We start from the raw sequence: 18721 nt of genomic DNA on the forward strand, positions 1-18721 counted from the left end.
ACTCCCCCACTCTCAACAGAGTAGGAATGGGCTTGATGCTTTTTCCCAGGAGAAACTGAGGCCCAGAGAGACTAACCAACTTGCTCATAGGCCCCAGAAGACACGGTGACTTGGACGCGGAGCTTCTGCTCCCAGTCTGGTCCTCGAGCTAAAGGTGCTTTCCCTCCAGCTGTAGGATCCCCTAGGCTCCTCGGGGTAGAGGCCAGCTAGTCAGGGCAGCACTGGGCCTCCAACCTCCTCCCCAAGATGTTCCCTGTGAAAGGGAAGCCAGTGAAGATATTGCCTCCTCTGCTCTGCTTCGGAGGCCCAGGTTCCCAGGCTGCAGGGAATCAGACAGGGTGTGCAGGCAGGGACTGGCCTTGGCTTGGCAAGCAGGCCGGCCTTACAGCCTGCCTGCCAGGCGTTCTAGGAAGCTTCTTCTAAGGCCAGAAGCTTTGCAGGTTGCAGAGCTGGGACAAAGCCCAGTTGGGGCGAAAGGACTCCCTCGAGGAAGTAAGTGTTAGACAGGAGCAGTGGCTGCCAGTAAGGCCTACAAGACTGGCTGGCGGCCCCGCATCGCGGAGGTAGAGAATTCTTGGCCTGGCCGGTGGCCCATGACTCCCCTGTCTCCTGGCAATGTTTTATCTCATTCATCCCAGAGTGGAGGACAGGCCTCATCCTGTGACCTGTGAGGAGTATGATTCCAGAACGCCAGTCAGGAAGGGCCTCCAGTGTCCAGCCAGGTTGTCTTTGTTGGCATTGGTAATTTATTTAGGAAGAAGCCAGTGAGAACTTCAAAGACCCACTGGGTCTTTAAGATCCCTACTATGCCATTTACATAAACTGTGTGACCTTGGAAAGTTTACTGGCCTCTCAGAACCAGACACCTGTACATGGGGATAATTATTTTCATCCCCACAGGATTGCTGTCTTCCAAGGACAAAATGTCTGTCCGTGTTGAGGGCCAAGTGCAGCACACAGAACACACTCAGGAAATAGTCTCCCTCCTTCTCATCCCTGCCTGTCTTCAGGAACACGTCGCTTCAGCAAACCTTATTCTGCCTCACCATGGGATTCTCTGCCTTACAATGGAGAGTCTCCCTTAAAGCTAACAGCTTACTACTCTAGCTTGTGCCTAGGCCCTGGGATGGGGGAAATGGGGGCTCCCAAGCCTTTGTCTAAGGCAGTGGGGGTCACCCTGGAGATAGTGGCAGATGGCTGAACCCGAGGGTCCCTGGTGGTGGCAGCAGAGGATCAGTGACACAGAAGGCGTTCCCAGGAACTCAAGCCCCTTGAGCAGCAGCCCACCATTAAAGTCAGCCAGCATTGAGGCTGCTGTCATACATATCAGATGCTGTGTGGGTGGCACTGGGTTCAGGGAACTGGAGGAGTGCCTAGCTTCCTTAGCTGCTGAGACCCCTTTATCTGGGGCAGCCCCCTCATGGCCCGAACCTTGCCCCCAGTTTTTTCCCCTCAAAATCTTTAAAACCAATTCTATACTCTCCATTGTCAGGCGTGGTCTGAGATCACAGGCTGCATCATCTTGACTGAGTCACTTCCAGGGACAGGTGTGGGGTGGCATCATTCAGGAGCAGGTCTAAGGGAGACCCTGCCCTGCGGGTGAGACTGCACTATGGGGGTAGAGCCACGTGAGAGGCAGCCACGAGCACTGCTGGCTCTTACCTTCTGTTACTGTCTGTCACCAGGTCCAGTCATGCTCTTGGCAAGTTTCTGATAGACCCACTTTGCGCCCCACTGTCAGGACCCTGGGAACCTGAAGATGGCTCCACCTGTAAAATGGACGGGATTGTGTGTAAGAGCTGGGTGTAGCAACACACAATGTAATCCCAGCAATTAGGAGACTGATGCTAGAAGACTGAAGGCAGTCTCGGGGCAGGGAGTGTGCCAAGCATCTGGAGAAAGAGCTGGTTATGTTATACAGTCCCACTCTAGTGGACTCCGACTTCTGCACGTGCCTAGCACTTTAGGAGCACTTTGTAGCTGGGCTGCAGTAGTTAAGTAGCCAGGATGACAAGGTCACGGTTGAGTGCTTGAGATGTGGTTGATGCAACTGGGGAAATTAAAGTTTAATTAATTCAAATAGAAAAGGTATTCAACATTCTTAAATAATTAGAAAAACACATATAGATCTATGGTGAAACAGCCTGACACACTGGGCTGGCCACAGTATGACAGACAATAGCACATGTTGTTGAGGCTGGGTGGAAGCCAGAACTCTCACACACTGTGGATAGGAGTAAGACATAGTGCAGACACTTTGGATGACACTGTGGGCATTCTCCAAAATGTTAATCACGCGTTACCATATGACCCAACATTCAGCCCTTGGCATATACTCATGAAAAATAAAAGCAGATGTCCATACATACATGAATTTTCATAGGGCATCATTCATACTGGGCAAAAAGTAGAGATGAAACAAATGTCTACCAAATGATGGATAGATAAGCAAATGTTATCTATACAGTAGAATATTATTTGGCCACGAAAAGGAATGACTGGCTGATCCATGCTACAAGATGGAGCAACTTTGAAAAGGCAGTGCAAAGTGACAGTGTGTGATTCTGTTCATTGAAATGTCCTGAGAAGGCAGGTCTTCAGAGTCAAAAAGTAGACCAGTCTTTGCAGGAATTAGAGCAAGGAAAGAATAGCAAGTGAATGCTTCTGTGTCCGGGGCTTATTAGGGAAGTGATAAAAATATTTTGAAATTATGTGAATGGTGATTACAAATGTGCTGAAAACCACGGGAATATATACTTAAAAAGGTAGATTTTATAGCATGTGATTATCATCCCTCATCATCATTACTATCTCTGGCTAGTGGCTCCAGGATTAGACAAGGCTAGACCATCTGCCTTCTAATTCTGGCTTTGCCATGTGCTACTGTATCATCCTGGACAGCAGACTTGGCTGACCTGAACTCCAGTTTTCTCAGCTATAAAAATAAAGCTGGAGTAATAGCTGGGCAGTGGTGGCGCATGCCTTTAGTCCCAGCACTGGGAAGGCAGAAGCACAAGGTTCTCTGTGAGTTCGAGGCCAGCCTGGTCTACAGAGCAAATTCCAGGACAGCTAGGGCTACACAGAGAAACCCTGTCTCAGAAAAAAAAAAAAAAAAAAAAGGAGGGGGTAATAAATGGATCAGCCCAGGTTTGTCATGACCTGAAAAGGGCTCGTATACATAAAGCTTCTAGAATAGTACCTGGTTCCAGAGGTAGAAGGGTTAGCCAACACCTAGTATTACTAGTGCCATGCCCAGAAATCGCCCATGTCTCTCGAGTGCCGTCCACACCTGAGTCCAGCCACCCCACCCACCCCACCCCCGTCCTCTTCTCCCCACTTCCTTGCCTGCAGATGGTTTTCACTGCTGCGTACACTGTTGCTATAACAACCACGCTGGCTTCCCAGCCGCAGCTGCAGAAGAGACATCATCAACATTATCTGAGCAGGGGTGTCACATGAAGGCTCTGGGCATTGTTAAAATAGGAAACATTTCCAGTAAATCTTGAGGTTCACCAGACAGGAGGGTCTGGGCCTGCCCTGAGTATCGAGCCACCTGCCTGTGTGGCTGAGATGCTTAGTCCATCCTCTGCTGGAGGCCGGCCCACAAGCCCAGCCTAGCATCAAATCTTTAGAATCCTCTCTTATCCTAAAACCTGATGGTCAAAGGAAAAGGGATGGTAGTAGGATTTCTCTAGAAGTGTAATAGAAACAGATAGACCCAGCAGGTCATGGTGGTGTACACCTTTTATCCCAGCACTCAGGAGGCACTCTCAGGATAGATCTCTGAGTTGGAGGCCAGATTAGTCTATGGGGCGAGTTCCAGAACAGCCAGGGCTACACAGAGAAACTCTGTCTCAAAAACAAAACAAAACAAACAAAAAACAAAGAAAGAAAGGAAAAGAAAAGGGACATTACAACTAATACTCATTGCAAACAGGGCTAAAGGCCGGAGCCCTCTTCTGGTCCCTTGGCCCACAGTACTCACTATCCTTGACCTAGCCAGGGCTTCCCCAAGGGGATGTAAGTGCTAGTCATTGAGAAGTAACTGTCCCCTGGGCCTGTAAGCTTACCTCCTCCCCAAATTCTCTGCCAAGGCTGTGCTTGTACACCAGGCTGTATGAAGCTGAGCCACACTCCCATTGCAGCCAACCATGTGGAGTTCCCTTGCTGCCTTCAGATCACTGCAGGGATCTCCTTTCTCTCCAAAAGGACATTGATGAGGCATGATAGAAGGAGCCTGTCCTCCCACCTCCCCTGGAAAGCCACCTGCTTCAAGCACACTTTAAAAGAGCAGAAGTGAGACTTCCAGAGAACAGACTTGAAACCCACCCACTTACCCAGGGTACTGGAGTTGAAAGGCAAGCTGAATTCTCTCTCAAACTTTGGCTCTGAATATGAGCTTGCCAAAGGCCCATGGGTATTCAGAGCCTATTTCTACCTCGGGCTGGTTTGAATAATCCCTGTAGATCAGGCTCTACTCTTAAACTGTCCCCAGGAACAGGGTAGGTACTGCCTGGGTAGATGGCTCAGCAAAGCTGATGATGCCGACGCTAGGCTCTTTTCCAAGTGTGCTAACGTAGCCAGGACAGGGGGCTATCGGTATGGAGAAGCATGTCTATCCCAGGAGTGCAGAGCCTGCAAGGAAGCAATCCTAAGCAGAATGCCGAGGCAGCTTCTCCCAAGCCAGAGAGCCAGACAGCTGCCCATCTTGCAGCATTGCGGCATCAGCAAGGCTGCAGGCGGCCAAGGACCCATAGCGCCCCCGTGTGGTTCTTCTCTGCAACAAGCATAGAGACACGACAAGATGAATGAGGTTGGCATCCCCTGGCTACAATATGGAGGAGTAAGGTTTTGGTGGCTGTCTTACCAGAAACGTAAAGATGTAGCAGACAACAGAGAGCCGATTTGTACCAAAGGTATTTCCCCATCACCTTGAACAGGGATGTTGAGCCCTAGTCTTTTGAGGGGTATCCTGTTCTCAAAGCGTGCAATCAAATGCAAGGATTTCCCAAAATAGGACCCTCCAATCACATCACCTGATTTAGTATCTGGCAGTACAACAGATTCCTCTAGGCCGCTGAACCAGAAATTGGGGGTGACACCCTGGCATCTATGTTTAAAAGTAGGAGTTTTTACAGACCTCAGCCAGGCACAAAGATCAGACAGCCCAAGCTGGTGGGGAGGGGTCCTCTACCTATGTGAGAGCACAGGACCAGACTGCCAGAATTTAAGTGTTGTCTACACAGCTCCCTTACTTATAGACTAGGAAACTGAGGCCCAAGAAGTAGTCACTTACCCAGGTTCCACAGCTGGTTGGTATGTCCCCTTGGGATTTTTCCCTCATTGAAAATTAAAACTGCCCATGAACCGGGGAAACTCCTGCCTGGCAATTCCAGACTGTAATGCCTATGCCCACTTCTCTGTTTAGCCCCAGATTTGTTTGTAGTTCCTAGTTCTTGTATAACACCCCCATACGGCCAATGCATTTCTTAGTCCTGGCTTTCCGGTGCCTCGTGCAGCACCCAGCAGGACTCCAGCCTGCCCACTCACTGCCTGTGTGGTTCTCGAGGGTAAAGAGAAACTCCCTGGGAGTGGCTCTAGGGAGCAGGAGTGCTGAGCAGATACAAGCATAGCATTTGCTTCACCGCAGGGTTTGGTGACGCCTCCTCTGACAATATTGTGACTTAAGTTGCGGGGGGGGGGGGGGGTGAGTGGAATGATAGGATTAGTAACAGAATAAATAGTCCCCGCCTGCGTGCTCTACGACAGTGGAGTGTCTGCAGGCCTGGAGGCCTGCCCACCCAGCATCCTTATATGACCTCTGGGGTCAACAGATGATTTGCAAAGGGGTATAGGGAAGGGATGGAGTTACCCTTCAGACAAGCTGCTGTGCTCTACCCTAGGGCAAAGGAGATCTGTATACTGGGTCACCTGTCAGCTTTTAACACTTTCCCCGCCACGGTGTAGGACAGTGCAGGGGTGGGAATGACTCCAGTGCAAGATGACTGGTGCAGACCCTACAGAACTGCCTAGCTTAACTTGAGCACCTCTGGGGTACCCTGGAATGTGCCCTTAGACCAGGAGTGCACTGGGGTGGCCTCCTGCTCTTGCTGGAGTTGGTAGACTTATGTCCTGGAGTGGAGGAAAAGGAAGAAAAGATTCCAATTCCCAGAGACATTTGACCCACTAAAACACAAAGTACTGCTCAACAAATACTGGCAGTCATGTGGGGAAAGTCCCCAGTGTCTTTTTCCACTGTTGCAGTGGGTGAAAGTGGCCCAGTGGCTGGAGCTGGACTCTTTTTAGAAGCTGAAATTGTGATAGTTTTCCAGAATGTAAAGATCTGAACCATGTGCTGGGATCAATAGGGTCAGGGAATTTTCTCCCTCCAGAGAGTTGTTGAGAGGGGGTTGTGAAAGAGAAACAGATGCAGGGGGGCTCAGTCCCTCCTGTTTCCAGGTCCTTTAGGCTGGCCTGGATTTCTACATGAATCCAGGCCCAGGCCGTCCCCTGTGGTTAATTCTGGCTGTGATTTACCTCTTCTGCAGATATATCTCAGCCTCCATCCCAGCCCACAGCACGGGATGGTGAAAAAAGAGTTGAGGCCAGGAGTCACAGCAGCCCTGACTCCCTTCTGTGAACTTACAGGAGAGGTCATTTTTGTCCTTAATGTCATAGGTTGGCAGATGCTTTCAGGCCCCCTCTTGGCTCACGTCTGCCCATCCTGGGGGGCTTGCAACTCACCCAGCCACTCAGCAAAAGCCACTCCAGAGGTGAGGTGTCCATTCAGTTCTCAGTTGCCCTGCCCTGGTCCCACACCGCTCGTGTGGGTTCTGAAACTTTGGAAGTAATTAAGGTTTGCCAGTCAATCATTGCAATTTACTTAATTGCTGGCTAATAATTAAAACCTCACAGAATGTGGGGAAATCTGAGTACTGGGTGATGGATCCCCCTGAGCCTCCTCTCCCGGAACTTGCCTGACTCTGTTGGAGCTTTTTACCTTGAGCTGGATGGAGACTCGCTATACATTGCTATATCATGTTTTAGCCTTCTGGCCTGAGCAAGTCCCTGTAGCCAAGTGTACCCCACAGGCAAGACTAGCTCTGAGAGAAACAGCCCAGGCTTGATGATGCATAAGCAAGGTTGCCCCTAGACCCAGGTGTGAGGGCCTCACCAAGCAACAGCTTGGTCCCACCCATCTGTGAATGACAGAGAGTGGGGAGTTCCAGCCCCGTGCCCACCCACCTCTGCCTTCTGCCAGATCCATATCCGAGCTACAGTCCCAGGAAGTTTGCCATGTGCCGGGCACGGTGCTAAGGCTGTCGGTCCTTAAGCCTTGCTATATCCCGACCAGGTGAGACCATTCCTCTCCCCATTTAGCAGAAAGGAAAACTGCAGCAAGATGAGGTGGCCTGTTTAAGGTCAACCCTGCTGGGTTGTCCTGGGACTCTCTATGTAGACCAGGCTGTCCTGGAACTCACCAAGATCCACCTGCCTCTGCATTTTGGTACTAGGATTAAAGTTGTGCTCCACAGTGACAGGCCTAAGAATGGCGTTCTTGACACCAAATTGAGTCAGTTTCTTCTCAGTGTCACATCTTTAGGTTAGCAGCTGCTCAGTCTTATCATCCTTGGGAGGCCTGTCCCCCTGTCTGATGCCAAGCAGGTAGAAGGAAGCTACTCATATCACCCTCCCAGTGGCCCCTGGGCCTTCCCTTCTCACGCTCAAATTGCCTCTCTTCCTGGCAAATTTCTTAGTCACCTTCCTGTCACACAATGGGAGTCATGTGTGTGTCTGCAGAACTGGCACACCTTGGTGAGGCACAGTATCATGATGGAAAGAACAGGGGTTTGGAATCCAAACAGATAAGATGAATCAAATTGAATACCATGGAGTCATATGCCCCGCATCGTGCCTCGTGTATGGCAAACATATAGTCACTGGCATTACTGGCATTTCGTTGATCCTTAGCTGTAAGACTGAATGGGCAAGATACTCTCTGCAGGCATAAGCGCGCGCGCGCGCGCGCGCGCGCACACACACACACACACACACACACTCCATCCTTAGAGCTATAATCTGTTCTGCAAAAATATAGCTGCAATGTTCACAAAGGTGCCACAGAAGTTGGAACATCCAGAGTAACGGCAGGAGAGTCCTCCATCTTTGACACAGCTTAGCTCTGTTTTGTTCCAGGGCCACATGCTGAGGCCACAGGGTTGTTGACCAAGATACAGGGAGGCAGCCTCCAAGACATCAGGACTTAACCAGTAAAGTATAGCACTTTCAGGTTATGTTAACGTCTTCATAGAGCAAATAGTACCTCAAATCCCTCCACCCTTTCCCAGACCTTCACTCTCACTGGACACAGTGAGGACGAAGCACCCTTTATTTGTGGGCTTAGTTGTGGTCTGGGAGCTGAGGTGGGGCAGGGTACAGATCTGGAGTGCTTGAGGGGAAGAGGTGAACTGAGTTCTTTTTTGTTTGTTTTTGTTTGTTTGTTTGTTTGTTTTCAAGACAGGGTTTCTCTGTGGCTTTGGAGGCTGTCCTGGAACTAGCTCTTGTAGAACAGGCTAGTCTCAAACTCACAGAAATCCGCCTGCCTCTGCCTCCCGAGTGCTGGAACTAAAGGCGTGTGCCACCAATATCCGACAGGACTGAGTTCTTTTGCAAATACAGCTAATATATTTTTAATCTGAACACTGAAAAATGCCTTGGAGATCAGAAGTGTGAATATTACTGACTCCCCCAAACATACACACACACACTCACACTCCACATACTCACACACACACTCACACATACTCACTACACACATATACACACTCACACTCCACATACTCACACACACACACACACACACACACTCAAACACAAACTCCATATACACATACAACTGGATAAAGTATCTATAGCCTCTTGGGTCTCAGTGGCCAGTCCTTATATGCATGTAAGTCCTAGGGTTTCGGTTTCTTGTATCTTTCTTCCCAAGAGGGCAGCCAGACCTTTACACACACACACACACACACACACACACACACACAGAGAGAGAGAGAGAGAGAGAGAGAGAGAGAGAGAGAGAGAGAGAGAGAGCGCTGTGGAAACACAAGGTGGCGTACTCTATATAACCACCAGGCGACACTGCTGAGGCATCAAGGAGCTCTAGGGTGTAGCCTCTTCAGGAGTGTCCCAGCCAGGACCCTGAACAGATCCAGTAATCCCCATTACTTCTAGCCATGTCCTGAACTCCTTACCGCCCCTAAGCCCACCCTGGGGGCTGCAGATAATTCTTGGCCTCTGTCATCTCCAGCTGGTTGTGCTCCTGCACCTTGGCATCCTACTTTCTCTGTGACACACAGGACTGGGTTGAGCCATTTCAAGGACCTAGTTGTCTCTGGTTTTTTGAAGAGTCTAGCCCTAGGGGGCTGCCCTATTCTACTCTGTTAATATGGAAAAATGTAGGGGTTGGGGTGGAGGGATTTGAGGGTACTGGGACAAGAGGGCACCATGACTGACACATCAAGAGCTGATATATGGTTCTCTGTCACTACCTCGATTGTGGGTTCGTTTTCGTTCCCATCATGCCCTGCTGTGCCCCGAGACCCAGAGAATTAGAAATGAAGCTGGCTGACTGTACAGCTTCAACATTTTTCCTTAAAAAGAGGGGACCTTTTTTTAATGTCACAGCATCCAACCACTACACACAAACACACACACATACACACACTTTTAAAATGATAATTGCAACAAAGATAAAAACAAGAACACCACTCAGAACAAGGCTATAGCATCCGATAACTTGATCCAAATTCTTCCTAAGAGGTCTGGGTGAAGCGATCGTGAGCTAATATATTCCTTTGATTCTGTTGGTGGCAGTGACCTCCAGTGCTAATGGAAGACCTAAAGGTAATCCAATAAACATCCTGGCTAGCTGGGGCAGCACACTTCCCTCATCCCTACACTCTGGAGGCAGAGGCAGGAGGATTTCTGCAATGTTCAAGGCCAGATGGTCTGTACAGTAATTTTCAAGCTGGCTAGGAAAACATAGTGAGACTCTGTCTCAAAAAAAAATTGCAAAATTAAACAAACATTAAAAATGTTCTCTTACACTAATTTGTATTCTTTTTATTCTTCATTGGAAATCTGTTTTATGACAATCAGTAATTTCTTTGAAAAGTACTGGTAGTTTGAGCTATGTAAAATAAATACATAGTTTTAAAAATGATAATTGCACTCATTAACTCTTCGGATATCATTAAATGCTACAGTATACAGTTATCATTAAATGCTACAGTATACAGTCACTGTGCATGACACTGCTGATATAGGGGTGCTGTGTCTTATATCAAAAGAAGTGAGTTTCTTTCAGACCCTAGCTCTACCTTGTGCTACCTGCAAGTTGTGCAGCCTCAAGTAATTTATTTGATCTCTCGAAGTATCAGCATTCTCATCTGTAAAATGGAACAATAGCACAGATCTCCCAAAAACGTTGTAAGCATTCAACTGGATGGTGTGTGCAAAGGACTGGGCACACCAAGAAGTCCCTGATTTACTCTCAGTCACTTTCCTCTTTGGAAACACACTTTGGAGATGAGTGTACATTGGATCATTTCCGTCAAAACCATAGAAAGCATCGCCTTCCTGGGAAACCCATTCCTTGGCACTTTGTTCTAGGTTCCCACATAGGCACTTGAGGATTAAATGTTAAAATATATAGGTGTAAACTCTCTGACCCTGTGTCCCATGGCAAGACACCAGTTAAAGCCATGGAGCAGCTCACAAGGTAACACATGCCAGGATAAACAAGCACTGGCAGCCAGAGAAATGATGCCAGGGCTGTGGACAGAGCACAGACCATGGCAGGCATGGAGGCCTGCCATTTGTCCTTGTTCCTTGACACCACCATGGAGTGGTGTGTACATGGGACTGGCCATGAGAAGCTGGAGAATGGGGGACAAGACACCAAGGGAGGGACACAGAGATGGCTGGGCCCAGGTTTGGAGCTGGACCAAGGAGAAGGTGCCTCAGAGGCTCTGGGGAGAGCCATACAGCATGGCCCTGCCACCCCACCCAGCCTCTCTTGGCCAGCCATCCAGTGACAGCCAGCCAGCCTGAGCTCAGTCTTGAGAAAAAAAATACCTCTTATGGGATTCGGAAATGTTCTCTTTGGCAGCCAAAAGGAGCTTGCTCTCCCGCTGAGTCTGTGGGTGGAGAGAGGCTGGGGCTGGGAGTGGGGGTAAGGTTGGCTTGCCCAGAAGGCTGGAAGGGTTGAGGGAGGGAAGAGAGGGCTTGTCCCACTGTCATCTTTCTGTCACTGACTGCTGAATATTCCCTTTTGAGGAAGATTGGGGAAGCTGGGTTCTGTTTAGTGATAGTAAAGGGTAAACCATGGGGCAGGGCCTAACACAGCGCTGGTACCAAGTTCTGTTGGTGTCTTTGCTGTTTTATTTTTATTTATTTTGGGGTTTGTATGGGTTTTGTGTTGTCTTTCTTTTTTGAAATAGGGCTTCACTATGTAACCTTAGCTAACCTAAAAATTACTATGTAGACCAGGCTAGCCTCAGACTCAGAGACATCCACCAGCCTCTGCCTCATGAGTGCTGGGATCAAAGTTTTGTGCCACCACACCTAGTCCCAAGTGGGTATTTGATAAAGATTTTTTGGCTAAGTCTATAGAAGGGAGAGGAAGGTTCTTTGAGTTGCATCATTTGGATGCTATTTCCATCCTAGAAGGGAGAAAGGATGAAGCTTTGTTTATGGACAGAGGCTCTCATCGGTCCAGGCTAACGTCATTCTGCCCGGAAACCAAGGAAGAGCAAAGTGGTCCAGATTTTGGCCGCACCCATGCTTCTTCCACAGTCTGGATTCCAACTATTGAATAGGATCTAAAGTGTCCCAGAAAATGACTGCTCATCTCCAGCTCCAGGCAGCCACCTCACCTTTAGGAGGCTTTGCCTCCTAGACTCCCACAGAGCCACTCCACATGTTCACTGAATTTCAGAATAATGGCCAGTGACATGTTGATGGATTGAAACTGGCCATGTAGGAATATTTATACCATGGAAACAGCCAAGCACTGCCCACCGCTCTTCTAAGGGCCCTAAGCACATACCAGCAGAGTTTCAAAGGAGGTTTCAGGGGAGTATTTCATTTCACTCCACCACAGGAAACCTTACCTGTAACTTCTGCCTCTGCTGTGAGAAGAGCCTCCCAAAACCAAAGCCAGAGGTAGTGGCAGTCACTCAGAGAGGGGGGGGGAGTGCAGTGGCCTGTCTGCAGCCCTTGTCAGGGTTGGGCTTTCAGCCAGCCTGGGGCATATATAGAAGCCTTTAATAGTACCTGCTCTGTTGGTCATCTTTGGGGAACAGAAGAAGCAGGTGGCTGGCCCCAGGGTCTGGCTCCCCTTCCCTGGCCCCCAGTTCCCTTCATTCACCAGCTCCTTCTGCTCTCCTTGCCAGATCCGGAGTCACAGAGAAAGAGGACAGTACAGAATGTTCTGGATCTTCGACAGAACCTGGAAGAAACCATGTCCAGCCTTCGAGGCTCCCAGGTGACGCACAGGTAAGGCTTGAGTTGCCCTTGGTGACGTCTTCTCCCTGGGTCTGGAGGGCAAGGCCTCTGGGTCACTCCACATCGCCACATAAGCATCCCAAGCCAGCCAGATGGCATTGGCCCCTGTGAACACAGGTGTTTGGATCCCCACATTGTCAATCTGCAGGGAAAGGGGAGTTCAACACCTCAGCAGAAGCCCCATGCAGTCTTGTCTCTGCTTAGGCTTGAGCATGGGATTTCATTTATCCGAATCACCATGAAAATGACTGGGTAGGGGTGGGAAGCCCAGGTGGTGGCTGTCATACCTGTTCTCTCCTTGGGCCTTAGTCTCCTCATCTGTTAAGAGGACTTTGCTTACTAAACACCACTCCCACTTCCCAGGTCCCATCCTTCTGGGATGCTAAAACCCAGAACCTCCCAACACATGGGATCTTCAATCCTCTGCCAGTCAGTGTCCTCTGGCTACTTCCATCACTCCTGAAGGAGGGCCAAGTACCTGGGAGGGTCTACATACTGTCACCCACAAAATCAGCCCCATGATATCCTTCTTGTCCCCCAACCCTCACAGAAACCCCCAAGCCTGTAGGGTAACACCTCTCCCACAGCCCTTTCCCCTAGAGCAGCATTCTGGCCCCAGCCCCTGTGAGTCAGAATTTCCCATTCAGTTCCTCTGGGCTTCCCTGAGCTGCTCAGATGAGCTCATACTGTCAGCCCTAAGGGGGACAGAGCCCAGCTAAGTTCTGAGGAGGGAGGTGAGCAGGCAGCCAAGACTGGGAAATCATGAGGCGTGGATATGGAGGCTAGAAGCCTGGGTATTAGGGGCTGAAACCTCCTCAGTTGAACTGGAGGTAGGTTCCTCTCTGTTGCCTGATGATAGAAAGCTAACTGCAAAAGCTGGGACATAGAATTAATGGGAAAAGGACTTGTAGTAGCTTGGGGCGTGGTCTGTCAGAGGAGCATCAAGACATGCTTGTGTACCCTGAATGTCAGAGAACCATTACCTTTCAGGCATCTCGGTCTAGGTGGGAGTCCCACGATTGCAGCTGATCCTCGTCTTTGCGGCTTTCTTCCATCAGCCCTGGGTCTCCTGTTGAGTGTTTTCTCCTTCTCTTACTTCCTGCTACCTCCCACATCCCCATCCATATCCCTGCCTTGAAAAACCAGGCTCTTATTCCCAGACATCTAAGCATCTCTCTGACGACTAAACAGGAGGTAATCAAGGGAGTCTGGGGAGAAGTGGTCAGTGTGGCTTCAGGGGCCTCAGAATAGTCTCTGTCCCATTCCATAGGCCCTAAGCAGGAACCCAGGTAGAGCGGGGCTCCCACTCAGCTGAATGACCCAGCAATTTAGCCACCTATAGATTAAATCTTGAACATCTCTCCTCCCCGCCACCCCGCTGTCCAAGGAAGTTTCTGGAACATCTCTCAGTGCCAAGTCACCCACCAGGATTGTGCCAAAGAAGCCAAGAATTGCTGAGTTGCTTAAGAGTCCCACCCCAAATGACTCACCCTCAGAAGCAGGGCAGAGGCAGCTGCTCTAGGCTCCTGGTGCCCCGATGCCTGCCCTGAGGCCCCAGGAAAGTAGGGAAGATTTTGCTTGCATGGGGAAGGGAAGCCTAAAGCCTTCCCTTGATGACTGGTTGAGATAAGTGCCCTGGGGCCTCTGGCTCCTCTCTCCCTTTATGGAAAAGAAAGAACCAACAAGAGCCTGTGTCTTCTTTTTACCATAGACTAGGGGTCACTTATCATAGCCTTTGGCTTATCTTACTTCTGGACCACACCAGTGTCCTGGCTTTTTTATGGCTCTTTTGTTTTTTAAACATGCTATCAATCAATCTTTCCCTGCACCTTGGAGTGATAATATAGTCCCCAGTCTAGGAAGAGGACCTGGGAGAAGATGCACCTGTTGGACCCACAGGCTGATGGGGGCAACTTTGTGTCCATACAGAGTGGGGTACCAAGCTTCAGAAAAACAAAACAAAACAGTTTTATCCCCGAGGGCCTCAGGGTGCAAGGGAGGGACATCTGCCAAGGTTGCTGTCACCCTTGAATCCACAGGGTGACTTAGACTCAGTTCCTTTTTGGAAACTCACTTCCTCTATTTCTGTAGGTATGCTTCCCTCAGCGAGGAGAGTCTGGGGTAGGGACTATGGCTGGAGAGGAAGCAAAACTGACCTCCCCAGGGAGGCCAGCCTAGAGCTGGGCACCGGCTAGAGGTCAGGAGATCAGTTCTGGGCTAGAAACTCTTTCCACTGAGATCTAGAGATGGATTTTGGTGCTTTAATAAAGTAGAGCCTCAAAATAGGGGAAGAGGCATTTTTATGTTGAGAGGGTAACACAGAGGTTAGACCAGAGACAGAACTGAGTGAGGAACCCCCACTTCCTCATATGCTTGCTACCCTGGTGGACACCAACTGCCCATACCAGCTCCCCTGGATACCTCCATGCTCTCACCATGGTCTGCTGGTGCTGCATCTCCTCCTCCTCTTCTTCCTCCTCCTCTTCTTCCTCCTCTGTCATCATCAATCACCATTTCATGGGCAGCTTATTCTTGTTAAGCACTTACTGTATGAGGCCTTGACCCTCCTCTGTGGTGAGACATTCCCTACTGCTTTCAGCACAGCCATCGGGTCTGTGGAGCGCTAGACTATGAATGGGTGAGCATTGAGACTTGAGTTACACCGTGGCCATGGCCTCCCTGCCATCATGGGTTTTCCCTTTTCCCCCAAGAGATGGTGTCGAGGTCCACAGTAACTAGAAGCTGTGCAGAACTACAAAGGATTCTGGGACCGATGGACCCAGAGGGAAAGATGGTGTAGGCCATCTGGGAGTACTCAAAGCCACTGGTTGTCCTGCTGTTTTTCAGGACCACTGACACCTCCAATTTTGCTGAGGAACAGGAAGGACATTTTCTCAAATTCAACAGAGACCATTTTAAAGGGTTTTCCTTTTTTCAAGCACTTTATAAAATAATAATAATAATAATAATAATAATAATAATAATAATAATAATAAATCAATGTCTGCCTCCCATCCCAACCCTGAGAGTGGCTTGTGAAAGGATGTGGTCACAGATCAAAGATTCTTTGGCTTTGTGTACCTCTTGTCTAGCCATAGGTTGCCTCAGATGTCCCAGTTTTGGTAGTCTATGTAGCTCATGTCATTGATTCAACCCTGTCTGACTTCAGTCAGGCCAAGTGACAGAGAAGGGTCAAAAGTAGTTTGGAGTAATGCCATTGCTAGACTGCATGAACTTATCAATCCCAGCCTGAACCAAAGCCCTGATAACCATTCTTGCCAGATCTCAGCCGTATTTCCTCTCTGGCCCTGTGAGAGAAGGCCCCAGGGTCTCTAGCCTCAGGGCTTCTGGTAGTAGCCTGCCGGTGGCTTCCTTGTCCTGGCCTGGTGGCCTGAAGCCTTTGGGCTCCTGGATGGTCCTGTACCTCTTGTCTGCTTGCCTGGGTCCTCTCCTTTACCCAGTGAAGGCCATGTCCATTCCCTGAGGAGGCCCTGCTTCCTCCCCTGATGCCCAGGCCTATGGGGCCTGCTCCATATCTCAGGTTCCCCAAGCTTGCCTGTACCTTCCACATCCGATTTTAGGTTTTCATAGATCTGGTACCCAGGAATCAAGCTGGTCCTTTGCTTATTGACAGACAGAGGTGACGGCCACACCCTCAACAAATTGAATAGTCAAGGCCTTCTGAGCTCTGGTCATCAGTAGTCTCCACTCTTCCAGACCCACCAGGCCTCACTGGCTCTTTCTGGTTGGGTGAGCATCTTCTACATGTCAGGCCCAGTCAGATCTGTATGGCTGCAGCCCTCCCAACTCTACAAACGTTCCATAGGGTAGGCATGATCCCACCTCCCTGATAAGGAAGCCATGGACCAGCAAGATTAGTTTATTTCTTTGGGCCATTTGGCCCACCAAAAAAAATGACAAAAAAAAGTATTAAACACAAGCTACACTCACAGCATAGTCTCTTAGGTGTGTATGGAATTTCTGACTTGGCCACATAGGCTCATTGTCCCTTGACAGTCGAGATAGCCTATAACCAAGGACATACACTTAGAAGCTCCCACAGAAGGGCATCCCAATGAGGGGACAAGGCACAGAGTGGCTGGGCTGAGGACTAAGTCTATGTCATCTGCTCTCTCCACAGCTCCCTGGAGATGACTTGTTACGACAGCGATGATGCCAACCCTCGAAGTGTGTCCAGCCTCTCCAACCGCTCCTCTCCTCTCTCCTGGCGCTATGGCCAGTCCAGCCCCCGGCTGCAGGCTGGCGATGCACCGTCTGTTGGGGGGAGCTGCCGCTCCGAGGGGCCGCCGGCCTGGTACATGCATGGGGAACGCGCACACTACTCCCACACGATGCCTATGCGGAGCCCTAGCAAGCTCAGCCACATCTCCCGCCTGGAGTTGGTGGAGTCCCTGGACTCTGATGAGGTGGACCTCAAGTCCGGCTACATGAGTGACAGTGACCTCATGGGCAAGACCATGACGGAGGATGATGACATCACAACAGGGTAAGCACCGGGGGGGGGGGTGGACAGCTGGTGCGGGAGGCATGGGAGGGCAGCAGGTGGGATGGGGACCTCAGCATGGGTTTGCTGTGCTGTGACAAAAGGGGTCTGCAGAGGGCGATCGCGCATGCTGCGACTGCTGTGACTGCCTCTGCAATCCGATGTGGCTTATCCTGGAGGGTATGGTGGGTGGGGCTGACAACAGAGGAGCTGATTGGTCCATAAAGGTATGCCTTTATTCTCCTCCCTGAGCCTATCCTCCAAAAAGTGTGGCCAGAAGAGCCCTGGAAACCTTTTGGAGGCCCAGCTCTTCTGCAAACTAGGTAAACTGCAGATACCTTAATTTGCTTCCACATCTGCAAAAAGAGGCTAAGAATGTCACCTCCTTCTACCCACTAAGAGAAAACACCTTTTGAATGAAATTCCAGATCAGACACAGTGGAGGTGGTATCTCTACTTCCTCTGCCTGGGGCTCCTGGCCTCCTGACCTCAGCCCTTGGTTTATATCCTTGGGTTTCTGCTTCTGCAATTCTTCTACCCATAATGCCACACCCTTCTCCCTACTCCAGTCTGTTAAGCCTTCTCTTTCCTGCCCTTGGAGCCCCCAGGGACCCTCAGCTTATCTTTTCTGCCATAATAGACAGGGCAGACTTGGAGAGAATACTTGGACAGATACGGCTGTCTTGGAAGTGAAAAGAGAACAGGAAGAGTTTGAACTGCTGGGGTTCCGGGTATTCTGACCAACTTTTTCAAGCCCTGAGGCCGGAGAGCTGTATGGTTCTGGAAACTTCTCTGGGGTGTCTCTCAGCAGACTACCACTTCCATTCTCCCTTCATGGTTGTCTGGGGTCTCCACTCCTAAGATACTCCATACAGCAGCAGCAGCCCTTTCCCTGTCTCTCAGGTACCTAAAATCATACTGCCAGAGTTTGCCACTCCTAACAAAACCCTGCAGCTTCAAGGGCATGGCCAGTAGCCTCTTGGAAAAGGCTGAGCTGAGTTCCAGGCCATCCACCACTCCCAGCCCACAGCCCACCCATGGGGATAAACTTGGCAGGTTTGACCAGGGTCTGTCCAGCTGATGAGGCTGCTCTGGAGCAAAACAACTGACGCATGAATGGCTTGTTTACTGCCTGGCAGATCCCAGGGGCAGCCCGACCTCATGCTCAGATCCGCCAGCCTGGAGCTGGGATAGGGAGAAGTCACGCTGTATTCAGGCCCCAGCTGCTGCTGTGGTCACAGCCTCTCATGGGGAGAAAGGAGAGCCAAGGTGGCAGAGAAGCTGCTCCAAACAGACCATATGCCCTGGGAAGTGCCTGTGTGGAAATATCAGGTCCCTGTCCCCTGATGTGCCAGCCCATAGGGCAGAGAGAAGCGTAAAGGCTGAGGGCTCAGAGCTGTGGCTGCCTCTGTGCTAGGGAATTCCAAGACTGGCAGGGCCTCACCCTCAGGGAGCCCCCAGATCTAGCAGCATTCTTACAACCCCCACTAACATCCCCAAAGTGCAGGAAGGCACAGGACCCCTATGTGGAGAGACTCACTATAAGAAAGTAGTAGGACTTCTAGCATTAACTAGCAGTCTGAGCTTGAGCTACTTAGCCTCTATATTTTAATCTGTCTACCTACTGAATGCAATGAATGGCCTGGT

General features: G+C 50.0%; 1 protein-coding gene and 1 long non-coding RNA gene across 5 annotated transcripts in view; one reads left to right on the forward strand and one right to left on the reverse strand.

Moving 5' to 3' along the window:
- LOC103163026 overlaps window positions 1-14047 on the reverse strand; it is a 35097-nt gene extending 21050 nt beyond the window's left edge. Inside the window, exons 1-3 of the long non-coding RNA XR_004770267.1 lie at window positions 13554-14047; window positions 12177-12712; window positions 1663-1769 (exon numbers count right to left, since the gene is read on the reverse strand). This is a non-coding gene — a long non-coding RNA (uncharacterized LOC103163026). The remainder of the gene's footprint in view (window positions 1-1662; window positions 1770-12176; window positions 12713-13553) is intronic.
- Nav1 (neuron navigator 1) overlaps window positions 1-18721 on the forward strand; it is a 253151-nt gene that overhangs the window by 136938 nt on the left and 97492 nt on the right. For 3 of the 4 annotated variants that reach the window (XM_035445545.1, XM_035445544.1, XM_035445546.1), the window contains 2 exons: window positions 12459-12561; window positions 16712-17077. In XM_035445545.1, coding sequence (XP_035301436.1) covers window positions 12459-12561; window positions 16712-17077 — 469 coding nt within the window. Of the gene's footprint in view, window positions 1-12458; window positions 12562-13254; window positions 13401-16711; window positions 17078-18721 lie in introns of those variants that run through there. The other variant, XM_035445547.1, reaches the window with a different exon arrangement.

This window comes from Cricetulus griseus, chromosome 5 (assembly GCF_003668045.3).
Source record: "Cricetulus griseus strain 17A/GY chromosome 5, alternate assembly CriGri-PICRH-1.0, whole genome shotgun sequence".
NCBI lineage: Eukaryota > Metazoa > Chordata > Mammalia > Rodentia > Cricetidae > Cricetulus > Cricetulus griseus.